We start from the raw sequence: 23,936 nt of genomic DNA, 5'->3' as shown, positions 1-23,936 counted from the left end.
TCTTGGTTGGCCTCCTGTGAGTCAATGTTTTTCCTATTGATCTACAGCATAGGGCGAAGAAGGGGATATAATGATACACAGGAATGATCAAGCTGCTGGAATGCAGCCTGTCAGGTTAGGGCAGCATCCTGCTTGAGTGACCCTTCTTGTTTCTTGTGTATTTAGGAAAAACTCGAAGTGGATAGGAAAGCCTGGTGAATGTTGGTATGCACTTGCAGATTAGTATCCAAACATGGTCAGGTATTGCAGGCAGAAACTGAAGTTTGTATGTGGCACGCAGCAAATGCAGTGGACGAGATTCGATTGCCAGGATGAATCTCTTCATGTGTTCTCTTGAGGTGCCCTTGGAGAATGTTAATGCTACTCTTAGAAGGTTACTGTTCTAGCAATTTTGAACAGAAAACATCTAAAAAAATAAAACATCTTCATAGCTTGTTTCATGCAATTAAGCTATTAAGAAAGCACTCGATATGCTTCACTTTCTGAATGGTGACTAAAATTCCTACTTATTTCACCAGGTTAGAAGTTCTATTTGGAGGATTCAGCTACTATAAGAATAACAGCACAGTGTAAGATTGCTTGCAAGTTTTGTCAGATCTTTTTTTCTTCTTGTAAGCATAGAAATCAGTTTTGAGTCATCTAATGGAAATACTGAACAATCCCTATCCTTTAAGATGGGAGACTGGGAATATATTAATCTGGCCAGAGAAGCTGGGTGGCTTATTTGCATAAATGACTGACTTTCTCCACTGAGGACTGAGACCATGCTTATTATCGAGGTATTTTATTAGCTTTAGATAAAGTTTGAGAAGGAAAAAGCCAGAACAGGGTCTTTGGTCCTCCTGAAAATTGGGTTGGGGTCATACCTAAATGCTGTTCTAAAGGTGGTATTTTGAAAGGATCCTGTTACTGCTGATACTAGAATCCCAAAATCTAAGAGCAGCAGCAGCAAGTATAATGCCCTTGGGTATGTACAATGACTGCAATGGGTTTAAAATAGTCTCACTTTTGAATTGCTTTCATGTCTTTAAATACAGCTGAAATACTAGCAAAGATAAAAGTAAAGTAAATCCTGTTATTTTGACTTTACTCTGAACATGAGATGCTAAGGGAAGCAGTTGGAAAAGAAGCTATTTTGGTTGAAATTATGTGTGTCAGTGTTCTTACTGTTAACATGCATTAAGAAAGTTAAGGGTTTATATAATGAGCCCATTAAATTTGAAGTTCAAGCTGCTTCACCATACTGTGTTTTTCTTGATGCATGATGCCAGCTCCTAATATATCGGAGTACACAAATGTTCCAGCGGCTGGTGGGAAATTGTAAAAGTACATTATTAGGGAACAACAGAATTGCAGGCTTAAAATCATTTATTTGAAAGGTCTGTACATAGCTGGCTGTCTTAGCCAAAGAGGTGCTGTGAGTTTCCATGTCAAGCCCAGCACCAATTGTAGAGGTTTGGAGGATGAGCACGCCTGTGCTTTTTACTTGTGTTACATACCAGAATCTCCACACACTATATTTTTTAAATGTGATGGAAGAAAATGGTAAAATTAAGTAATGTCCTTGCAGCATCCTTCTTAAATGGATTTAGTCCTACAGCAACAGCATTTCACTCTTGCATTGAGTCCATCAGGATTATTGCAGCTGGTTTGCTTTTGAGGAACTAATTGTCTTTTGTGATTGTATCTATATAGTACAACTGAACTCCTGAGAAAGGTGTGTAATAGCTAATGATTTTATTTGTAAGGAGAGACCCATCATACAGGAAAGATGTGTAGCATTTTATAATATACTCTGCTTTATCAGACTGCTAAAGGAATATTGGATAATGCGGTTCAGTTATTTCCTGACTGCAAAGCTGGACTTGAGACAAAATTTCTGGTTCAAAACACCCCAATAATGTAGAAAAATCCATTACATTTTACTATTAGAAAAGAAAAAGCAGCACTTGATCTTTCTTTAGTCTTCTTATGATCTTTTAATAGCTCCAGTCTTGGCGATGCTTGTGCTGCCTTGACTCGTGTCTCTTACTGTGTTGTACCACAAATTACAGGTTTTCTTCCTGTGCTGTGTTGGTCCATGGTGAAGCGAGATCCTTCAGTGTCCTGGAGTCTTTAGTAGCTTTTTCCTGCCTACTCTGCAGCATGAAAGAGAACTGTTTGCCACATGTGGAAGAGGCAGCTATACTTAAATCAGGTTGAATATTTTGGTATAGCTATGGTTTGCTATAATCACTTTTTCTTCAAACAGGGCTGTGCTGAGAAATGATGCATTACAAGAACATATTGGCAGTGGTACATAAAGAAATAAAAACAGCTGAATTTAAGAGCCCAATAAAACTGACTGCGAACAGTTTTCAGTACTCTGTGTGCATGTTCTTTAGGGAAGAAAGAATCCTGTATTGCTGTTAATCTCTTTGAAACCTTCAAGTGCTTTGTTGCTGTAAGCATTGAGCTTGCCAACTTTTGGCAGATAACTGTTTTGTTCTCTTCCAAATTGAACATATTCAATTCATTCTTCCCATTCAGAACAACAAATTCTTCTTGGGCGTTTTTTTGCTCACAGTTCAATAAACGCTTCTGAGCAGGTAATGTTGTAATTTGCAAGTGTTCACAGGGCAAATGGGAAGCATTTTGAGGACTAAGATGAGAAATGCATCAATATGTGCAATGAAGGAGACTTGAAAAGGCTTGGCATAGAGGAGGCTACTCAGATGGAGGAAATTAATTGTGATCCAAAAGTAAAAATACTTTTAAAATAGTGAGAAAAATGTTAGATATCTACTTCCCCTTCTCTCCCGTCTATAAAATAATTGTCGTAACATAAGGTCCTCAAATAAAATAAAATAATATTAAATGAAGCAATCTGAAAACCAGAAGTACTTCTCAATTCTGCTTCTTCTGGAAGTCTTTTCTTTTTCTGACTTGGGACAACATTTAGCTACAGTCAATATAGTTAAAATAGGGTTTAATTTAGAAAGAATGCTGAGACTTATTCAGTGAGAGGGCTGAGATATCCTTGAACGACTAAAATGTACAGCCTTCTGTCCAGAACAACAAGAGCCTCATAAAAGAAATAAGAAACTTCTTATACCGTACTAATAGGACCCATCCTTCCTTTCTCTTGGAGCTGTGAAAGGGTTTTTCCCACTGCTTGCCATTGTGTTACAACACTAATGCTCTGTCACTTCTATTGTGCACACATCTCTGAGTCCAAAATTATTTCTATTCTTAATTTAAACAAAACCAGCTGTGTACAGATGAAAAGTTTGAAAAAAGGAGCGTGTGTACTCACTCACTAGTTGTATTTCTAGTAGGTTACAGAGGAGCTTTATGAACTCAGGACAAGCATGCTGCAAAAATAGTTTAAAAATATGCACGAAGGGAAAAAAGCTGACGCTGTTTTCGTGCATTGCACCACTGTCACCATAGTAACACTGCGTTCAAACTAAGTGTTTTTATTCTTATAAAGGGAGAATTAAGAGACCTTTTCTCTTCCAGTGCCACCAGTGCATACTTTCTGCAGCTGCTGCTTATTTTCTTCCACACCCTCTCCCTGTTGGTGCTGTTCCTGTGCTGCAACACAGCTATATTGAGAGCAGTTAAAACTATTTAAAAGGACAGAGTGGATATTTTAGCTCTTTTAAAGAATTGTTTCATATTCTGCTCTCAGATTTACTTTATCTATGCTCCTGGAGTTTTCTTCTGCATTGGGACACCTTGCAAATCCTACCTTTTCACCAAAGCCAACGAGGTTCTGCTAATCGCAAAAATGAAAGAATTCAGAATTTGGAAAGAAGGCTCAAGAATTAGTTACTTTACTGCTACCCCATGAGGAAAAAAGTCAAAGAGAAATGGGGGTACACTAGTGGCTGAAAGAAAAGGGGGAAAAAAAGTAACAGTTGTGTTGTGTTCTCCAGCCATGGTGGTTCTAAAACTAAAATTCAACAAGTTTACTAATGGGGATAACTCCCATCTTCCTCTTACCTGTTTTACTGATCCCAGATTCTTAACCATCCTTTCCAAGTGTGTCTGATTTAACACATCTTCCCTCTGTGTGTCAAGTATTTAAGAGATGAACTTTTTACATGACTATATTCTTTAAGCAGAATCAAAGCTATTGCTAGCTCTGCATTATTGCAAAAGGTTTAAATTTTCAAAAGTAGGAAATAGTCTCATTGTATTGGAAAGACTTACTGTATGTTGTTGGACAGAATTGTAAGCTGATAAACTGTGCATTGGAATCATGATGAATACTGTGTGCATAGGAAGCTCGAGAGCTCTATTAGCTTAAGAAACAGGCTTTGAAATGTTTTTATTAGACCTTTGGGAGCTGTACGGAAAACCCTCTAGACAGCTTGGTGAAACACCGATAATTGGCATGTGGGTTTTTTAAATTCAGCACATAATTGTTTTGTCTTGTGGTATTTTAGAACTAGAGGGTCTTATTTTCCTGTTACTGCTGACAAGAGGATTGTCATTGTGCATAATGAACAACTTCCTTTTTGGAGGGAGGGGAGAAATGGGGTATTTCGTGTGTTGTTTTAAAAATTGTTTTACCTGGAAAGGGATATATTAGGAATGTATTAATAAATGGATTGTTTGGAATGCACTGTGACTTTTTCAGGTATAATGTGGACTCCAGGCATGCTCAATCCCTTCTACAAAAGGTATGAAGGGCATTGTGCCTCCAAATGCTGGTGATGTCAACAAAGGAACCCTATGAAACACTCTCAGGAGTTAATTACTATGATAGTTTGTTTTCTTCTCTTTCCATCTTTATAGGCATATGAAAGAAGGTTTCCTACATGTCCTCTGATCCCTATGTTTGTAGCCAGTGACACTGTAAACGAATACAAGAGTGAGGATGAAGCTATCCATGTGATTGAACGGCGCTGTAAGCTGGACATAGATGCACCACGGCTATTGAAAAAGGTGATTAGGTTTGAAGTGCCTGTTTTATGCTTTTGGATATCCTTTCATATGAATATTGTATTTTAATGGAATCTGTCATCTTCCTCAGATTGCAGGAGTGGATTATGTCTACTTTGTCCAGAAGAATTCTTTGAACAGACGAGAAAGGACTTTGCATATAGAAGCCTACAATGAAACCTTCTCTAATAGAGTCATTATTAACGAACACTGCTGTTACACAGTGAGTAACAGGCTCTTGGTGGTGCTACAGATGGAGTTAAGTCAGTGTTTAGATTTCAGGACTCGTAAACAGAAGTTGGGTTGTTCTTGGCTTTTGCCTCACAAGAAAAAATAACCAGTGCCACCATGAGTGATAATTGTTGTTAGTGTTAAATGTAACACGCTTGCTTGAAGAACTGAAATGAATTTGGCACTCTTGCTTGAGTATCTTCTCAGGGAGCAGAACACAACATAATTTGCGGTGTTTGACAGCTCTGTTTAGGCAAATCTGTGGTCTGTAATAGCAGTGTGGGGCTTGGTGAGGCTGATGATACCCGACAGAACTGTTAAAGGGAAGTTCAGTGTAGCTGATTTGCCTTCTGCTCAGCTCAGACAAGTGTTCATTGAGTCAGCTATGTTTTAACCTAATTCTTTCCATTGTTCTTGGTCTTCAGTGCAGACGTTTTCTGGTACAAAGGAGTCTGGTGGCATGCTTACTGCTGTGCTCTGGTCGTGTTTTTTTCTGAATGGCTTAGCCAGTACTCATAGGCTTATACAGCACACATGTATAGCAGTAAAACTTCAAATCGATAATAAAGGTCAAATCAAAGCTAGCAAATGTAACTGATTTATTTGTATTGTAGCATTCTTTTTATGTGCAGGTGATAACATTTTCTTTTGCGTACAGAACCATGGTTAAAAGGTCACTGCATGTCAAACCCACTTTTGTCACTATTATCTGATTTTTTTATTATTTCTGTAATTATTTCCAAGGCACGTTTAAAAATACTTTTCCACCTGCAATTTTTTCTGTGAAAGTTCTGTTTAAACAGGGGAAATGCTATACAGGAAAGTGCATGTGGTAAATATGTACAAAACACAACACTTCTCCTTGTCCTTGCTCTACTTGATCAAGAAATCTGTAGATAAATACAAAACCAGAATTTTAATTCAAGAATAAATTGGTTTTAAAAGTTCATTCTTATTAAAGTTATTTTATAATTGGATTTATGAAAGGACAGGAAGATTCTTAAATGCGATTATGATGATTTGTACTTATTTAGGCTGTACAAGCTATTCTTGTACCCCCCCCATTCCCTAATGCAGAAGCAGCAAATTAAGGGAAATGTGGTGGTTTTCTTTCTGTAGTTGTCTGATTATAAAGTGTTGATACTGTTCCCAGTCAATTTTAGCATGTTGTGAGGGCAAGGGGAACCTTAAGGCATGGGGACAATTGCATGCTTAGAAATCCAGCCTTCTGTGATGCTTGTATAACTACGAATTCAGGGCTCAGCCTGGAAGTCCCTTTAGACAAGTCTTTTTTAGCTGAAGAGAGTTTAGAAAACAGCTTTCCTTCAGAGTAGTAACATCTCTGTTTCAGGATCATCTCTCAGTGAACTAAGACATAAGCTAAGAAGAAAGCTGGGACAGCTCTAAGATAGAGTATTCAGCTGTCAACCGAATGAGAAGTTTACACTTCTTTCTGTAGCATTATTGTAGGAGAACAAAGTGAAATAGTTTTCAGTCTACAGAATACTAAGGTACTTCATAGGTCAACAAGGGAACGATCTCTTGCAGCATGTCTGTTGCAAACATGTCTAGACTGCAGTGCTTGGAAATGCTTACACTGTACTTGCTGCTGTCTGTAAGCTGGCGGGCCTTGGTCTATCAGTCTAACCTGCAGCATCATGTTCACTGTGGAGTATTTTACCCTGTTCCACAGATACACTACAGTCACAGCCCATATCTAGAATGAGATAGTGTTAATTGTATAAATGTGCTAGTCCTTTGGCTCTTGGCTGGTGCACTGGTCCTTACTCTTTCCTTTCTTGTTACAAAAAAAATGCGCTGTGCTAGCCCATGGGACTGTAGGAGAGCTTCTCATCTCTTTGTTCTTTGGTGTTACCTTTTCTGAACCGTGTTTTGCAAATGAAGCAAAAGACTGCAAATTCCACTTGAATGTTTTTGACAATGTGAACCTGTAAAACAAGAAACAGCCATTTCAAATATTGTGAGGGAAAAAATACTAAATGGGTAGCTAAACTGTATGACCTCCTTTTAACTAACAGGTTCATCCTGACAATGAAGACTGGACCTGTTTTGAACAGTCAGCAAGTCTGGATATAAAATCTTTTTTTGGTTTTGAAAGCACAGTGGAAAAGATTGCCATGAAGCAGTACACCAGCAATATTAAAAAGGTGAGCTTGCAGTCATGAAGGAGGTGCCTGGCTTTAAGTTACCAGAAGACAGTGTAGCTGCTGCTGAGTAAGGGGCTGCTCTGCTCAAAAAGCTGGGCTGTTTACTCTTTAGCCGAGGGCAGCATGTGTGTGTATGTGCAGGCCTGTATTTTCAAGTGGAATCTTTAGAGAGGTCTGGCTGCTTAATGGGTTTCCAGCCCAATCCTTTCTGTGCCTAAATGGGTGGGTTTAGTAGCTGAAGTAAATTTTCCTTTTTGAAGGGAAAAGAGATAATAGAATACTACCTGAAGCAGCTGGAGGAAGAAGGAATAACTTTTGTTCCTCGTTGGACTCCGCCTGTTGCATGTAAATTGGAGAGCAGCACATCTCACACAAGACGACCGGTTTCACCCGCCATTAATATACCAGACTCTGCCACAAAGGAGGGCTTGAACAATAAGGAGATCCTCAACACCTCAAGCAGCCCCTCGGAGCCCACAGCAGGAACGCCTGACGGTATGGTGGTCTGACTTGTTCTAGTGGGATTCTTTGTACCATGGAGGCTCTCAGCACTGTGCTGCTTCTCACGGGCAGCTGAAAATCTTCACATTGGCTCTTTGTTTGGTAACATACAATGTTAAAGTGCAGGCTTGCAAAGCAGTAACATGTGGGATAGCTTGGATAACTGTTAAGAGCTGGTCTTTTTTAGTAAATGAAGACCAGATATGAGTGGGAAAACTCTTCACTTTGCTGTTTGTTAGGTTGCAAATGGATTGCCTACTTCTTGCACTGAAATTCAGGGATGGGTATAACTATAGGAATCGTGGGGAGGAAAGTGCTGAAGGTTCCCTGGACCCAGTCTTCTGTTGTATCTTCCTTCCCCTGTTAATAAGGGAATTTGGGAAAATTCTTGCACTGGGAGATTTAGATCAAAGCTTCTCTAAGTGTTTCCAGAAGCAGCAAGCTCTATGGTGCTGTGGGTTGACAAATCTGAATATACTGGCAAAACGCTTTTATAAATATCTGGTTTTACTCCTTTCTTAGTTGCAGAAGGAGAATTAATCTTGGTTTACCATTAAGATGACTGTGTATGTTGCCTTGCTCATCTTTTAATTCAAAGAAACTTTATTCAATTCTGACTGCACAGAACATAGGGCAGCTGCTTCTCTGCTTCAGTGTGTAAGATCATTTGCTACTTTGACTAGGTCAGTTCAGGACCACTCTAATCACATGTATGTCTCCTTTTAGACAAGCTAGACGCAGACTACATCAAGCGGTATCTGGGTGACTTGACACCAATGCAGGAAAGCTGCCTCATTCGACTGAGACAGTGGCTCCAGGAGACGCACAAGGGCAAAGTAGGTTACTGTTGGTCTCTTGTGGATCTGCCTCAGAATGTGTGATATGCAAGGTGGACCTGATGAAACATCATGCCACACCTCCTGTGGCTAACTGTTCCTGTTACGTGGCCCTCCATGATCAAAACACAGTACATAAGTCTATACAGTGGCAATAGAAGTTCATTGTGACTGTCCAGCTGACGTTGCCAGCTGAGGTGCTTAAACGATGAGTGTGACTGCCTCTCAGAATGTCGATAAACCAGCACAGGGGAATAACATCAGTTTTATAAGTTTGCCTGGTTCTACAATAACCTTATTTTTACATTTGTTTGTTTTGGCCAAATATCATATTCTCACATCTACGTCCCTAAGTGCAGTACTGAAGGGGAAGCAATGTGGCCAGTTAAATCACTGATAGCAAGGCTGGGGGTTTTCCAGTGCCTTGTGATTTGCATGTATGTCTCAGCTTCCTTTTACTTAACAATGAAATACCGTCTGTGTTTTGTCCCTAGATTCATTTAAATGGGCCTGACTTAGTATGGTCATACAGGTGTAGATGATTACATTAGAGTTCATGAAATTTTTATATCCCTCATATGAAGGTAGCTGCAATACCTGACAGGGCTTGTGTTTTTGTAGCGAACAAAGACTGATTTGCTTGAGTAACTTCCAGTGTAACATGCCATCCTCTTGCAGGGCTGCATGTTTTTCAGCTTCTGTTGTTTGTTCTTTTTGTTCTTGTTTCAAACCTAATTTTGTATTCAAGGTTGTGGGGTTTTTTAATAGATCCCAAAGGATGAGCACATTTTAAGATTCCTGCGTGCCCGGGACTTCAACATTGATAAAGCAAGAGAGATCCTTTGTCAGTCGCTGACATGGCGTAAGCAGCACCAGGTAGACTATATTCTAGACACCTGGAACCCTCCTCAAGTTCTCCAAGATTACTATGCAGGAGGCTGGCATCACCATGACAAAGGTATACTCTATAGGGTGGATATTGAACAGCTTTTTTATGTTTTGAATTAAAGGTGATAGTTGTCCTGCTGTTAGCTAGAGGTGACTGGAAAGATGATTAGAACTTCTGAGTTATGTACTAAATGCATTTAAATTGATGTTGTCAGCTCCTTACTTAGTGGAGGCAGATTCCTAGGTCCTAATCTTTCTAATACTGACATATTTAACTCTCCAAAGAGCTCTGCTTTGCCAGTAGCTTAAAAAAAGTTATTAATTGCACTTCTGTAGTGCTCTGAGGTGCTTAGAAGGGTCATGCAGTTATGCAAATGCTGAGTGTTCTCTTTCAGTGATTAAAAGATGTTTGTAAATAAGTGTATCTTTCTAATCAACTTATTTCTGATGTTGGATAAGTCTGCTGATGGCATAAATGAATACTTATTTGGCATTACAATCAGCTTAATGATGAGAAGTGGGATGTTGCAAAAACATCGAATAGAGGAGGGTTCTTTAAGAAGGGAAGAAGCTTTGGCTGGATTCCCTTTGTATGGTAAGCCACGGCCAGATCTTTAAAACACAGACAGCTATGCCTGACATGCTCCCCTATCCCTCCACTTGCTTTATCATGCACTGATCTTGTTGCTAATACATACACAGAAATGAAATGTTTTGGAATTTGTTGCCTGAGGCAAGCTGGACTCTTTAGATAAGGAAATGATCTCTTACTGTGAGCTATCTGCATTCTGATTTAGTCTTTTCCCCACCAGGCACCATTGTTTCTGCTAGCTCTTCCTGTTACAAGAAGCATATGAAGCAGGACAGGAAGCTGTCAGCAGTAGTGGCCAGGAGACAGGGAAGGCACAGCAGAAGTTTAATCACTGTAAAGCTGAAGAGCTTGTATGGCTCTCCCCTGCTGCTTTGGGTTTGACAGACCTCAAACTGAGAAAATGAAAAATGAGAATATGCTTGTAAAGATTGTAGGGAAAAAAAACTGTGAATAACTTCTCCCTTTCTGTCAGCTCCTTGTCCTTACTTTGCAAAGACTTCCTCTGTCAGTAGTGCATAGCTGGGTCCTGCCAGTGAGTAGAAAGGTACAGAATGCATCAAAGGGTTGTTTAATGTTTTTTTGAGAAGTTCTTCAGTCTTGTGGTGAACTTCATGCCCTCCTCCCTTCCTTTCCAGTTCCTTTGGTCTCTTTTGCAGCATGCCCACAAGTAAAGCGTGAGTTTGTCAATAATGGAAACAGAGAATTTCAAGACTGAGCAATTCTCCATAATTTAAAATTTTAGTGGTAGGTTCTTTTTTTAAACCCTCTTTTCTGGTATTGCTCTGTTCCTCCTACAGATGCTAAATGTGCCAAACATAAGCTAGCTGAATTCTGTATAGCTTTTAGTGCTAAAGCAAAGGCAGCAGTGATTAAGAATGAGCTATTAGTGCAAAAGAATAAAAGTTATTATTGTAGCTTGCAATTAGCACAGTTTTCTGTACATCTGAGTGGCTTTTATTTTGACAGGAACGCTTCAGTCAAATGGTGTCTTAAATCACAAAGCTCTAATGGAATATAAAATATACAGTGATAATACAGCACTGTCAGTTGAGACTTTCCTTCATGTGTCATTTGGGTGGACCGCAGTTAGCAAACTATTGGTGTGGGTTTGGATGCGTGTGCATCTGTGAGGGAGGGAGGCCTGCTATGAAGCTTAATTGCACTTTTTGTTTAGTGTTTCAAAAGCTAAACAATATGTTCCAAGATAAGTGTGTGCTGATGTTAAACCAACGTTTTCTTTTAGACCACCTGATAAAATACAAAAGACTGAACTTTCATGGGGGTAGTGTCTTTGCCAAATAAATAACTTGCCTTGACTCCGCAGTTTTGGTTGTTTTTTTAAATAGCATATCCTGAGAGTTTCTTTCCCTGTGTCCCAAAGGACTTAATGATAATTTGATATCTCTCTTTGCACTTCTTGGAGGGAAGTGAAGCTAAACAGACAACAGGACTTCGGGGAGATTTTTATGTAGAAAGCTCTTTTTTTAATTTTTTTTTTTATTTTGTGTCCTAGCATATTCAGTTTTATAAGTTGGGGATTATTTAGTTTGTGTACTAGAATAGATGGAGCAAAGCTTAAAAAATGCATCACAGCTGCGGGAGGAGGATGGAAGCTCTTTTGGACAACTAGCTCCTATTATGAAGAGCCAGAAACGCAAGCTTTGATTCTCCAATTCAGCCGATGCAGTTGTTAAGCTTAATGCCTCTGTATCCTGGACAGTATCAGGATGCCCCAGTTTACAGCCAGATGACCGTGAAAAAGGCAAGGCTTTGAATGCACAGGGTCCATCTGAAACTGATCTCCGGAACAGAGTCTGTTCTCACCAGGCTTAACCTGCATAAGTAAGGCTGTGTGCCAGTTCCGCATAGTATGTAGTGACATAGCTGAAAGGTGTGACTTCAGCAAATACTGCAGAAAGCAAGGCTCTGGGTTAACGCTTTGTTTCATTAATTCCTAGAACTCAGAGTAGCTACTTTACCAAAAAAAGGTTGCTGTAAGCTATCCAGAGCAGTATTGTGTCATGTATGATAGAAGGCTTACAGTCTTCATTGCAACTCTTCAGTTACGCTAATGGACTAAAGCTTTTCCTGCATCTTAGCTGTCCTGGAAGCTAATTCTAGTCTTGTGTCTTCAACTGTGTATACCAAGGTCTTGTGTGTACCGAGGTACTTGTTGAAGTCCTTTGGACTTCCCTTGCAGATAGGGGAGCTATTTTTGCATCAAGATGTCTCTGTTAAACTTTTACAGTTCATTTACAGGCAATCTTTTGGTGTAGCTGGACAGGGTAAAGTTTACATTGCCATCTGCTCCAGGTTCTCCCTCTTCCAGCTCTACAACAAAGTTTGAACTGATTATGGCTTGTTTCCATGCGGATTTTTAGCATAAAACTAGCTCACTCAAATTGTCTATTGCTGTAAAAATAAGGGTTATGTTGATATATTTGTTCATGTTATTCAGATGGTCGGCCGCTGTATGTGCTAAGATTGGGACAGATGGATACCAAAGGCTTAGTGCGAGCTCTTGGGGAAGAGGCCTTGCTTCGATACGTAAGTATTTTTGGAGCCAGCAAGTTGCTAACAATGTGATATTTTCATTTAGAAATGTCCTCCTCTGCCAGAACATTCATCACTCTGGATATTTTGATGTACTCTCTGGCCGTCTGTTTTTGGTTTGAATACATCTGAAAGCTCCTGGTAGCCGATCTTCTGCATTCTTTCCAACTGCAAACTGATGGTGGAAAGGCGTAGTTCTTGCCAGCTCCTATAGTTATTGGTTAGCATTTTCACAGATTCTTCTGCAGTTTGTGCAGTGCTTCAAGGCTCTGCATTTGTACAGAAGAGAAAATGCCATGCTGAGATTTTTCAAGCCTGTATTCCAAGGATAAGAATAAATTATTTTTAAAGAAAAAGTACTTGTCTGTAATTTTGCCTTCTCTAAAGGCATCACTCAGACTGTGTTATTGTGGATCTGCTTAGTTTCCAAGCAGAAAGCTGGCAGCTTTCCAGATTTGCAATAATTTTTTTGGACTCCTAGTAATGACAGTCATGGCCATAGTAACCATAGAAGCAGGGGCTGGATTTTACTTTTGCTCTTCCAGTGGCAATTCCAGGCACATACTAAATTTTGGGGTTTTGCCCTAGTTCTGTTTCAAGGTTACTTTCTATGACCTAAAAAGGGACTTTAATTTCTGAGTAAATAGGAAATCGATGCTTAAAGGGGCAGAAGTGTAGGGGGACTTCTTGTCTGTATCACTTCTGGGTCTCGGTTTTCCAGAGGATCTTGTTTACATTTCACTGCTTTTATGAAAAGGCATGTTTATTTTTCAACAAGATCAGCCAATGGGGTAAACATTAGTGATTTCTATTCATGCTTTGGAAAAAAGTATATGCTGGTTTGAGCTTGTAATTTTAATTAGTCTTCAGATCGGAACCTTTTTTGTTTATCCCATCTACTGAGTTTTAGACTGTCTTTTAATGTGTTTTCTTGTACAGGTTCTTTCAATAAATGAAGAAGGACTGAGGCGATGTGAGGAGAATACAAAAGTATTTGGCAGACCAATAAGGTAAAATACAAGAAGTGAATCTGCTCTTTGGGAATTACCTGGTTTCACGGTGTGCGTGGGGTAACATCAGGCAATGTGATGCTGCTGAGCACAGTTTATTAAGTGGAACAAGCAAAGGGTAGGCTGTGTGTCTCGCATGCAGATACAAGCACAGTTAGAGGTAACTGAAACCCACCGCAGTTACTGCTAGAGTGAATCTGCATGGTTGAGCCTGAGGGAAACACAACACCTGCTCCAGTGGTCATGGTGTCATGCTCTTAATGGTTCTACATGAAGGGTGCTCTGCTTCTACTCTCTCCTACTGTTGGATGTCTACAAAGCAACACAGCCTGACTCCCATTTCTGTTTCTGGGGGATTTTATAGACAGACGTTGGTACAGGCTGCCAAAAAATCAGGCCATGATAATGTCATGGATAACCTTTCCAGTAGTTTCAGGTATTGTTTTCATGTCACTTGTTCATCCATAGTCCATACCACAGCTCATTACACTCAGTTCTTGTTTGCGTTCTCCATTTATTACATGCAGTTACTCAACTCTTGATCCAAGTTAAGGTCCTATGAGGCTCCTATGAAACCTGGGGTCTGGTTTTCCAAGTACTGGCATGACTTCATGTGAAGTTCAGTCAAAAATGGCTTGCTGTCCCATCTCTAAGTCATTGTGGGGGTCACTTATGAAAGTGTTAACTGCAAAATGGATTTAAGGGTTTGGAATGAATGCAGGACTGGCTTTGAAAAGAAACAGTGTTTCTTGGACTCTTTCCAATTTCTCCTTCCCTTAATCTGTAAAGGTTCAGGGATGCATGGTTAGTCTGCTTATCTCTTCCCTGTTAAAGAACTTGCTGTCCTTGCTCTCAGTGGGAGGTCAAATCCAAGAGATGGATTTCATGTGTGGAACTATGAAATTGTGCTGCCTACTGGATCTTCATTTGTAGCAGTAATCCTAAAGGACTACATATCAAACATTTAAAGTGAAACAAAGAAGTGTTTGCTGTTTCACAGAAGCCTTATGCATAATTTCATGGATGGTAGCTGGTGCAGTACAGCTGTAAATCTTGAATTCATGCCCAGGATGAGACCTGAACTTGGAAAGTAACTGAAGCATATGCAGAAGCTTAGTATTTAGACTTAGGAACATTTCTCTTCCTATAGAAAAAGCTTCCCTCCCTGAGATCTGACAACAGAATTAGCTTTGATGTGTAATGTCACTGTTACTGTACTGTGTTAGTAGGAAATCTGCACCATTAATGTTACATTGCTTCATAGCAGCAGTGTGGCCACTTAATTGATTTCCCAGTAGAGGCAATAGTTTAACATTTGGGCTGGCTGTTGACAGGATCTTTTTTGGCTTCGTATTAATCTTCACCTGGAGTTGAAATGTCTGTGGGGAGATATGAACGATGTGCAAAGTGATCTTTGCACATACATACTCTGTAACTGCGCTTGGCACACTCTTAAGACATTTCTGGTCTAAGGATCTTAAATTCCAGCATCTACAGGTATCGCAAAGCAAGGAGGTAAAATAGAAGAAACCAAAACATGCAGTGGGGTCCATGCATTTCAGTACATTGGACACTTGCATAAGAAAGGAGAATTTTGATGCCATTAAGATTTTTCTTTTTGTCTTTCTCAAATTCAGCTCTTGGACCTGTCTAGTAGATCTAGAAGGCTTGAACATGCGGCATTTATGGAGACCTGGTGTCAAAGCATTGCTAAGAATCATTGAGGTGGTTGAAGCTAATTACCCTGAGACTTTGGGTCGTCTTCTAATCCTAAGAGCACCTCGAGTATTCCCAGTTCTTTGGACACTGGTATGTTTGTAATGCAAGGCATTCCTCAGCTCTCTCAGTACACTGCTACACACTTGTAGTTTGTAAAAGCACTTTAGAAATCAGGCTTTATAAGTGGGAAATGTTACCATTTGGAAATGTCTCTTTTATGGGATTTCTGGAATGGATTAAAAAACACTACCTAAGAACTTGCTTACATAGTTGGTTAATTTAGCTTCTTTATAGTGTGAACTTTGCGTAACAGGGATGGTAACACTAATGCGATCAAACCAATTCTTTCAAAATTGACTCAAGAAAAATGTGGGAGCCTAATCTATTCTGTTTTTCTTTGTAGGTTAGTCCATTCATTGATGACAACACTAGAAAGAAATTCCTTATTTATGCTGGAAATGACTACCAGGGTCCAGGGGGACTGCTGGATTACATCGATAAAGAAATTATCCCTGATTTTCTTGGTGGAGAGTGCATGGTATGAATACAAACTAGTGCATATAGCAACTTATTTGTGGGGTTTTTATTCCCCTGCTCCTCTAAACAAAGAGGCCTAGAAGCACAGAATGATTCCTAATGTAGTTTGGAGGGGAGGGGGCTATGATGTAGGATTCCAGGCTTAGCGTTTTCTTCAAGATCCACTCTAAAAAGAGAAGTACAATACTTTTTTAACAATGAATATCAAATAACTTATCAAAGTACCCAGGCACAGTTAAAAGCCATAGTCTCTGTTACCTGTCAGGTTCAAGCAGATGTGGTAGCACAGCACTGAGCAAGAGCTGTCACCATCAGCTCATCAGAAGAGTCAGTGTCAAGAACTAACTGCTACCACAGGGAGCCCAAGGACATACGGAGCACATCCGCTAGCAGGGCTTAACAAACAGCCAGGTCTCCTAGAGCAGTATGTGCGTTGACTACAACAAACCAAACAAATTGTTCTACTGCAGGATACTGTAATTTCTCAGTCACTTGTAGTGTGCCTTAATAGCTGATTTCTGCCTACACTCTGGGTGTCAATAGACACTGTCGTTTTAACATCTGAATGATACTGTAAGGTTTGTTTTCTCTGTAATGTTTTTGACAACACAGACTCACTGGTGTGACTGAGGTGTAGGAGTGCAACTTGGGCGTTTTCTGGAGCCTTCATCACAGTAACACTTAGATGATTTTTTTTTTCCTGAACTCAGCCATGTTAAAATAGAGTTTCAGGCTTGCTTTTTAAGCCCCTGTACACTTTCTAGATTAATTTCTGTACCATTCTTGAAAATTCATCTAGGTCTGTTCAAATACAGTCTCAAATATAATGAAATACTGTTAGACATGTTGAAGTAGAGCATGTGTTTGTCTCCAGTGGGCTGCTTTTTGCTGCAGCAGTAGCTTTCAGTGGAGAGAGTTTGTGCTGTGTAATTTGGAGCTTGAGAAGCTGGCAAAATCTACTGCTTAAGTAAGCAAAAGTGAATTACCAGGCAGCAAATTGCTACAATACTTTCTGCCAGTCACAAGCAGGGTCTCTTTCTCCTTTACTTCTGGATATTTGAACAAAAATGACTTCTCAAAGGTCCTTTCAATTCTCTGTTGTAATTCAGTTATCAAAAACTTCTACTGTCCCAAACACTCCTATGGAACCTGTTTCTGATCAGATAACTGTCTAACTTCATTACTAGAGACTTCTTAAAAAAGATGATTGCTTAGGGAAGTTGTGTAATTGCTTCCAGTACTGAACTGTCAAGACAGTTGTTGTAACTTGAAAACTGTTGCCTTCCTGACTGCAATATCCTTTTACCTGTTTGGAAACTTACTGTATCTCCCCACCGTCCTTCATCCTTAAATTTAGCTACCCCAGTTCTTTCAGGTCTCTGTAGGCTATATTTTTTTAGACTGAGTTGCTATTGCCACTTTCCTCAGGATTCTTAAGTGGCTCACATCTTTCTGCAGTATGAGTGGTAACTATAGCATTTGCGCAGTCATTTTCTGTGGTGGTGGCTGTTGTGTATATGCAAGATCTGTTCCTCTGGTGTCAAGTTCTGCAAACTCACCTAAACCAGATCATTGTAAAATAAATTTATGTATGATGTACAAGCTATAAAATTACTTTCCAACTCTGTTCTTACCTCATTCTTCAGAGGACTTGCTGAATGTGAGGTTTTGTTTCTGAAGCTAGCAGGCAGAGAGTTGTGACAGGGTGTGGATGTGCAGAGGGGATACTTTTTAATGGCTGTTTGTGCTTTTAGTGTGAAGTGCCAGAGGGTGGGCTGGTTCCCAAGTCCCTCTACAGGACAGCTGAAGAGTTGGAAAATGAAGACATAAAGCTTTGGACTGAAACAATCTACCAGTCTGCAAGTGTCTTCAAAGGAGCTCCGCATGAGGTATGGTTGCAGCCTACCCTTCTTTTCTTTAATCTCAACCCTCTGCTCTGGTCTCTGTCTCTTGAACTGAAAATGGTTTAGAACTTGATTGTTTAGTTGCCATGCTTCCACCTTCTCCGATAGTTCTGGTGCATAATGATGCTTTAGAAGTTGAAGTTTGTGACCATTCCTGGTATCATCTTGTTGTCATTTAGAGAATATCACTGTTTTTCATTCTATTCAAAGCAGTGTCCTTCTAAGCAAAGACAAACGATACTCTCAGAAGCTACTTGAGAGCTTTTGAAAGTCATGTGGTAAAACAAGGACACTCCATCAGGAGAGAATTTGTATCTACACTGCCTTTTTAAAAGTCTAAATTAAGCCCAGCAACAAAACCTGTGGGTTTTGTTGTCTTTTCCGGTAAGAGTTTCTGTCTTTACTGAGCAACTTGCTGTTGTCTAATATGACTTTTCTGTCTCAGGTTCTCATTCAGATTGTGGATGCCTCATCTGTGATCACATGGGATTTTGATGTGTGCAAGGGCGACATTGTTTTTAACATCTTTCATTCCAAAAGAGCCCCACAGCCTCCTAAAAAGGACTCTCTGGGAGCTCACAGTATTACATCTCCTGGTGGGAACAACGTCCAGCTGATAGACAAAGTTTGGCAATTGGGGCGTGATTACAGTATGGTGGAGTCTCCTCTTATCTGCAAAGAAGGGGAGAGTGTGCAGGTAAGACTGCCGAGTCCTTGTGCGGGAGCAGGTGGAAGCTAGCTCCAAAACTAGGTGTTCTAATTCACATTCATTACTGATGACGTTTCAGCTTATGTTCCTAGCTGCGTGCTGCAGGGAACGGAGATGGTATTTACATGGGAGCTGCTGTGAGGGGAGGTTGCTTCAGGCTAACAGTGATTTGAGATTGATCAGGAAGGAATACAGGGAAGCCACCTAGAATGTAGTGCACATCCAGAAGGTAGCAAGACATGCTTTGTGCTGTAATTTTGACCATTATTTTCTGAAACAAACAGTCTGTGTTTGAAGAATATCATGGTGTCTTACCTCAGTAATGGGAAAAGTCTGGAAATTAAGACTGAGCTTCTGTGTGTTTGTCCCTCTAAGAGGCACCTTAAGGAGCTCTCTGTGGCCAAGGTTGCTGAAGTTTTTTATGGCATTTGCAAGCTATCCTTTAATTACCAAGTTTGCTATTGCATGCAGCATGTTTACAATCACGCTCTGCCACTGCTGTTCCTTTTGACTTAAAGGAAGAGTCGAACAGCCTTTGGAAAAGGAGCTCCTTAAATGATCTAATTGGAGGTCTTAAACTGGAGATATGGGCAGTGACCTCTTGAACTGCACTTCCTCTTTCTGTGAGGCAAGAGCCTTGACTGCTCTTTTCAGTCTCAAAAGGACAGCCATTAATGAAAATAAATGGAAAAAATGGATGTTGTTTAAAACAAGAACTTTGTCCTTTCAGTGTATTTAAATCCTAACCCCGTGACACTGTCAAAAACCATGAGGAACCGCTGGTGTTCTATCAAAACTTTTAGAAGCAAGCTGTGTGGGGAGAGTTGACCAGCACTGCCACTTGACTGAGGAGCTGAAATATTGGCATTGGGGAAAAAATTCTGGGCACGTAGGCAGTATTTCTAAGCTAGGAAAAGAAATTTCAAGCCTACAAATCTTTGTGTTAACAAAGTTAATTTTCAATTTTTGCTGCGGTTGCTTCCAGGGATCGCATGTGACCAGGTGGCCTGGCTTCTATATTCTCCAGTGGAAATTTCATAGCATGCCTGCCTGTGCTACAACCAACCTGCCTCGTGTGGATGATGTATTAGCATCTCTACAGGTCTCCTCTCACAAATGTAAAGTGATGTACTATACAGAAGTAATAGGATCTGAAGATTTCAGGTATGTCTGGCCAAGGTTCTTGAAGGTCAGCCAATGTCAAACCTTTCTGATACTTAGATGATCAAGCTAGTGTCAAGTTCACTTAAAGACAAGTAAATTGTGAGGACTTGTGTTTTCTTAGGCCTCAAAAAAAAAAATTCAACCACTCCTGGCACTGGGGTCAACTCATGTATAAAAGGGGTTAATTAGTTATCTCATTGTAATCATCATTGGTCACTTTGTTCTGCTTCGAATGTGTGTGAGTTGTTGGGCTTGGCAGTTGTCGTGTAGAAATGGGTGCAACTCAAAATAGAATTGAGTCCGTTCAGTTGCCTGCCAGTTGATGTACTTGACTGAAACTAGTTCTCAGTCGTCTTTGAACAGCATCTGGATTTTGCAAGGTGTTCAGTGTCCCCATTATCTTATGTGGTGAGGCAGAAAAGCTTTTGAGTATCTGCACCAAAAGCATTACTTGCTTTTTGTTCAGTGTGCAAACAAGTACAACATAAATACATAGCAGAAATCAAAATCTTTGTACGTTCTGAAGCTTAAAACTACTTTGGTTTTTATTGCAGGGGATCTATGACCAGCCTTGAATCAAGCCACAGTGGATTCTCCCAGCTCAGTGCTGCCACCACCTCTTCTAGCCAGTCCCATTCCAGCTCCATGATTTCCAGGTAGTGCCACAACAGATGAAAAGCAAATGGATGAGATGGCTGGACCCTCGCCTGTGGCAGCTGACTGCAATACAGCATATTCAACTGGCAATTGCGCAAAAAAACCCCACCCCACAAAAGCCTTTTATAGATAGTAAAGTAGCTGTTTGAATTTTAAACTTAGCATTTTTGGTCCTTGTTAGATCCAACAGCTTGTCTCTTAACTTTAACCCTTTTTCCTAACTCAGCCATAAATATTTTTGCAAGTGTGCTTGCACAAATCCTAACTCTGAACACAAGGGCTCTCACTGAAAGGAAAAATAACCAGTGCATCAGTGAAGAATAATTTTTTTAACTGTGTAAATGTTAAAAAGCAAAAAAGAGAAAAACCCTACCAAAAATGCTCTGTAGTGCATTAGAGATCAACTGCAAGTCTCCTGTCAGGACATTCCTTGCCATGTTAAGAAATCCCCTGTGATCTTCCAGTGCTGCAAACTGTTCTCCCATTGCCACTAAGTGATGTCCGAGACAAAAGAAAAGCAGTTGCTGGATACTTGACTTTGTGAGTCCATTTTTTTCAAAGCATGCCCACAGAGCTGTGGCCACGCTGTAAACACTAATACCTTTTGTATGAGCACATTTTTGGGGAATTTGAGCTCTCGGTCTTGATGGGTTAAAGCAATTCATTCTTTCCTTGGATTTGCGCTTGAAGCACTGCGGAGAGAGAGGCAGAGAGCAGATTCTCCCTCACTGTGTCACGCTGGGCTGATCCAGAAATGCTCTGAGGATTTGTTCCCAGCTCTGTGCTGGAGCCTCACTCCACTTCCGTAGTACACTCCACAAGAATTGATTTTACTGAGACTATGATCTTATCAGGAATTTATGCAGAGCTTAAGCTTGCTTCTTAAATCAGTCTAAAGGAGGTATGGCTTACATTCTTCCTGTGCACTTTTCAATCCCTCTTGCCTCCTGTCTTTCCCTGTGTGTATCGGAGTGCTTTAGTTCTGAGCAGCGGAAGCTTTAATGTAGGCAGGGAGCACGGGGATCTTCACTCTAAGTGGTACAGTAGAAGACGCTCTAAGCAGTGCCTGCTCGACTGTTTCCACTATTGCTACTGCCAGTGCTGAATTGCCATTTTGGATTTTGTCCCTATTCTACCCAGGCCCAAGCAATCCTGCTTGAACTCTTTTTGTTAAAGTCTGTTCAGGTATTCTTCCACTTCGAGACCTCTCTCCCACACACAGCAAAAGGCACAAAAGACTGAAGTGCTGGGCAAAGGGCTGTCAGCAGACAACTTACAGACCATACCTGGCAGCGGAGCAGAGAAAATTTTGGTCTGAAATGCAGAAGGATTTGCATAGTTAGACCCTGCTTGGTCTTCCCTCACCCTCTTAGAGCTAAACTATCCATCCAGGCAAAAGGAGCTACTGTGCTGGCCGCAGTTCCTGCTGGAAAGCTGGATAGGCTCTATTTTAAGTCTTGGGGAAGCAGCACTGCTGTGGTCAAGGATCTTGTGGAGGTATTGCACTGTCAAAGCAGAATTCACTTAAGATACTGGATGCCCTGCCTGAGGAAAGCTGGTTCTGAACTCAGTATAAATCTTTTTTATGACTGCAAAGCTTCTGAGAGGCAGGTTACTAACCTCTAACTAAGAGCACCTCTTCTGCGGACCAGTTCTGGCTGTGGAATGTGGCACAGAGCTGACAAAGAAGTATTTTAGTAACAGATTTAGAGGTGCTGAGAGGCCAGTCTCCTGAAACCGAACCAAGCTGGTCTCTTTTGTCTTTTTTTTGACTTAGAAATTGAAGATGGAGGTTAGACTGTTACTTAGGCTGCTGAAGTGCGCTGTTGTGCAAGACAGGCCACCGCTTTGGTGTCAAGCAGGTCCCCACTCAGCGTCTGCACAGCAGACAGCCATGTGCTGTGGCTCTCGAGCTGCTCGTGCGAGCTGTCTTGCCTAGGAGGAGCCCAGCTTGCTGAAGAGGTGGTTTGATTCTTGACACGCGGGAACCAGTATTCCCAGGTGCAGGGGAGCTAGTGCAGCAGGAGGCACCGTGAGCTTAACCTAATGACACTCATGGCTCTTTGCAAATGCCGCTTTCCATTTACCAGGCTGTAAGGGTTGAAGATGGTCCCCTTTCTTTCTCTCTCTCTCTCAGATGGCGATTTTGCTGACAACTGTAAAGAAAATGCTTCATTCAACACTCCACATCTGTCCAGAGGTGTCTGGCTTTGTAGACCTTTTTGAGTTGCAGTCACTTTCCAAGTCTGAAGATTTATATTTTGTTTTTCACTTGAGCTGGCTCAAAAGTGGCACTTTGGGTTTTTCCTGCTGTTAATACATCTCTTAGAGCTCAAAGCACATGACAGCACAAACAGCTGGGGAGAGAAAATTCCAGAAAAACAATAGTTAATCCTCCTCTAAGCAAAGTGCTGTGGCAATATGACTTGATCACTGCAGTCTGACTAATTAATTTCCCATACCCTGGTCTTTCTTTGTGTGATACTATTGCTCTTCTTCCTTCTCTCAGCCAATGAATCTCCTGTTGGCTTTTCTCCTGTTATCAGTGTCCTTCCGCACTTTCCTGTCTGTACTCACAAACTGCATATCAAATTCTGTAAATGTTTTGTATACATAATACCTCATTCTTGGTAATAAAATACAGATAGTCTTTAAAAGATTTTTTTATTGTTATCAATAAATGTGAACTGTTTGGAAAAAGAGGGTCAGTCTCTTTATTTCTTCATCTGATGCAAAGCTTCCAGGTTGTTTTATGTGCCGAATTCAAGTCTGCCAGAGCTGCGCTGGGGCAATGCTGTTATGGGGGATGTGGGAGATGCTTCAGCTCTGCCACTGTGGAGAAGTTTCAGCAAAGCAGTCTGTCTTGGAGTAGAAACCTGAGCAGGTACGTGGTATGAGGAACTCTGGTTTTTAGAAGGAAAATGGCCTCTGCTGGGCACTTTTCTGTTGCATAGCTAAATCCTCTCTTCCCCACAGTACACGTACACAGGTTTTTTTACTAGTCTGTGAATACACAAAAGGAACAAAATACTGTGCTGAAGTCTTCAGGTAGCCCTAAAAAGAAAATTATCGCTTTTATGGGTTATGTGATGACTTTATACTCCTTTATCACAATTTGAAAGGAAGTTTCAACCTCAGCAGCATCCCTTGTGGACCCGGTTATGTGTGTTATCTAAAAGGCTTGCACTGGCAAGCTTAGCACAGCATGGGTACAGATACAGGTCTCTCACTTGCCACTGTGCAGGCTGAAATGTGTCTGGCCACCTGAACTAGCAAGTGCAATCACTGTTTTCTTCTTCCACCTGCTTATTTCTTTTTACCCAGTGGCCCTGCTATAGGCTTTCTGGCAGAACGAATACCTGGCTGTATCCCTAGGCTGAGCAAGTACTGGCTGGGGAGAACCTGGGTGGTCTTGGGGCAGGCACAGCTACCTGAGCAAGAAAACTGCCCCTAGATCCTGGGCTTTCCACTCCCGCTGAGCTCTGCAGGCCTGGCCTTGGTGGGGTGCTTGGTGAGAGCTGCTCCGCTCCCTGGT

The 23,936-nt window shown here is 40.8% G+C and overlaps 1 protein-coding gene across 2 annotated transcripts in view; it reads left to right on the top strand.

Moving 5' to 3' along the window:
- The window catches only part of SEC14L1 (SEC14 like lipid binding 1), a 41,522-nt gene extending 18,444 nt beyond the window's left edge, over positions 1-23,078 (top strand). Inside the window, exons 2-16 of one of the 2 annotated variants that reach the window (XM_059828116.1) lie at positions 4,786-4,935; positions 5,024-5,155; positions 7,203-7,331; positions 7,592-7,826; positions 8,559-8,668; positions 9,437-9,626; positions 12,607-12,695; positions 13,641-13,711; positions 15,349-15,520; positions 15,834-15,968; positions 17,722-17,856; positions 18,317-18,568; positions 19,566-19,744; positions 20,299-20,400; positions 22,539-23,078. In XM_059828116.1, the coding sequence (XP_059684099.1) occupies positions 4,786-4,935; positions 5,024-5,155; positions 7,203-7,331; positions 7,592-7,826; positions 8,559-8,668; positions 9,437-9,626; positions 12,607-12,695; positions 13,641-13,711; positions 15,349-15,520; positions 15,834-15,968; positions 17,722-17,856; positions 18,317-18,568; positions 19,566-19,744; positions 20,299-20,400; positions 22,539-22,554 (2,097 nt within the window). In that variant the 3' untranslated portion in view covers positions 22,555-23,078. Of the gene's footprint in view, positions 1-4,785; positions 4,936-5,023; positions 5,156-7,202; positions 7,332-7,591; positions 7,827-8,005; positions 8,009-8,558; positions 8,669-9,436; positions 9,627-12,606; positions 12,696-13,640; positions 13,712-15,348; positions 15,521-15,833; positions 15,969-17,721; positions 17,857-18,316; positions 18,569-19,565; positions 19,745-20,298 lie in introns of both variants that reach the window. The other variant, XM_009810965.2, reaches the window with a different exon arrangement.
- Positions 23,079-23,936: the final 858 nt, after the last annotated feature.

Source organism: Gavia stellata, chromosome 22 (genome assembly GCF_030936135.1).
Source record: "Gavia stellata isolate bGavSte3 chromosome 22, bGavSte3.hap2, whole genome shotgun sequence".
NCBI lineage: Eukaryota > Metazoa > Chordata > Aves > Gaviiformes > Gaviidae > Gavia > Gavia stellata.
This window is presented reverse-complemented; position numbering and strand designations above follow the sequence as displayed.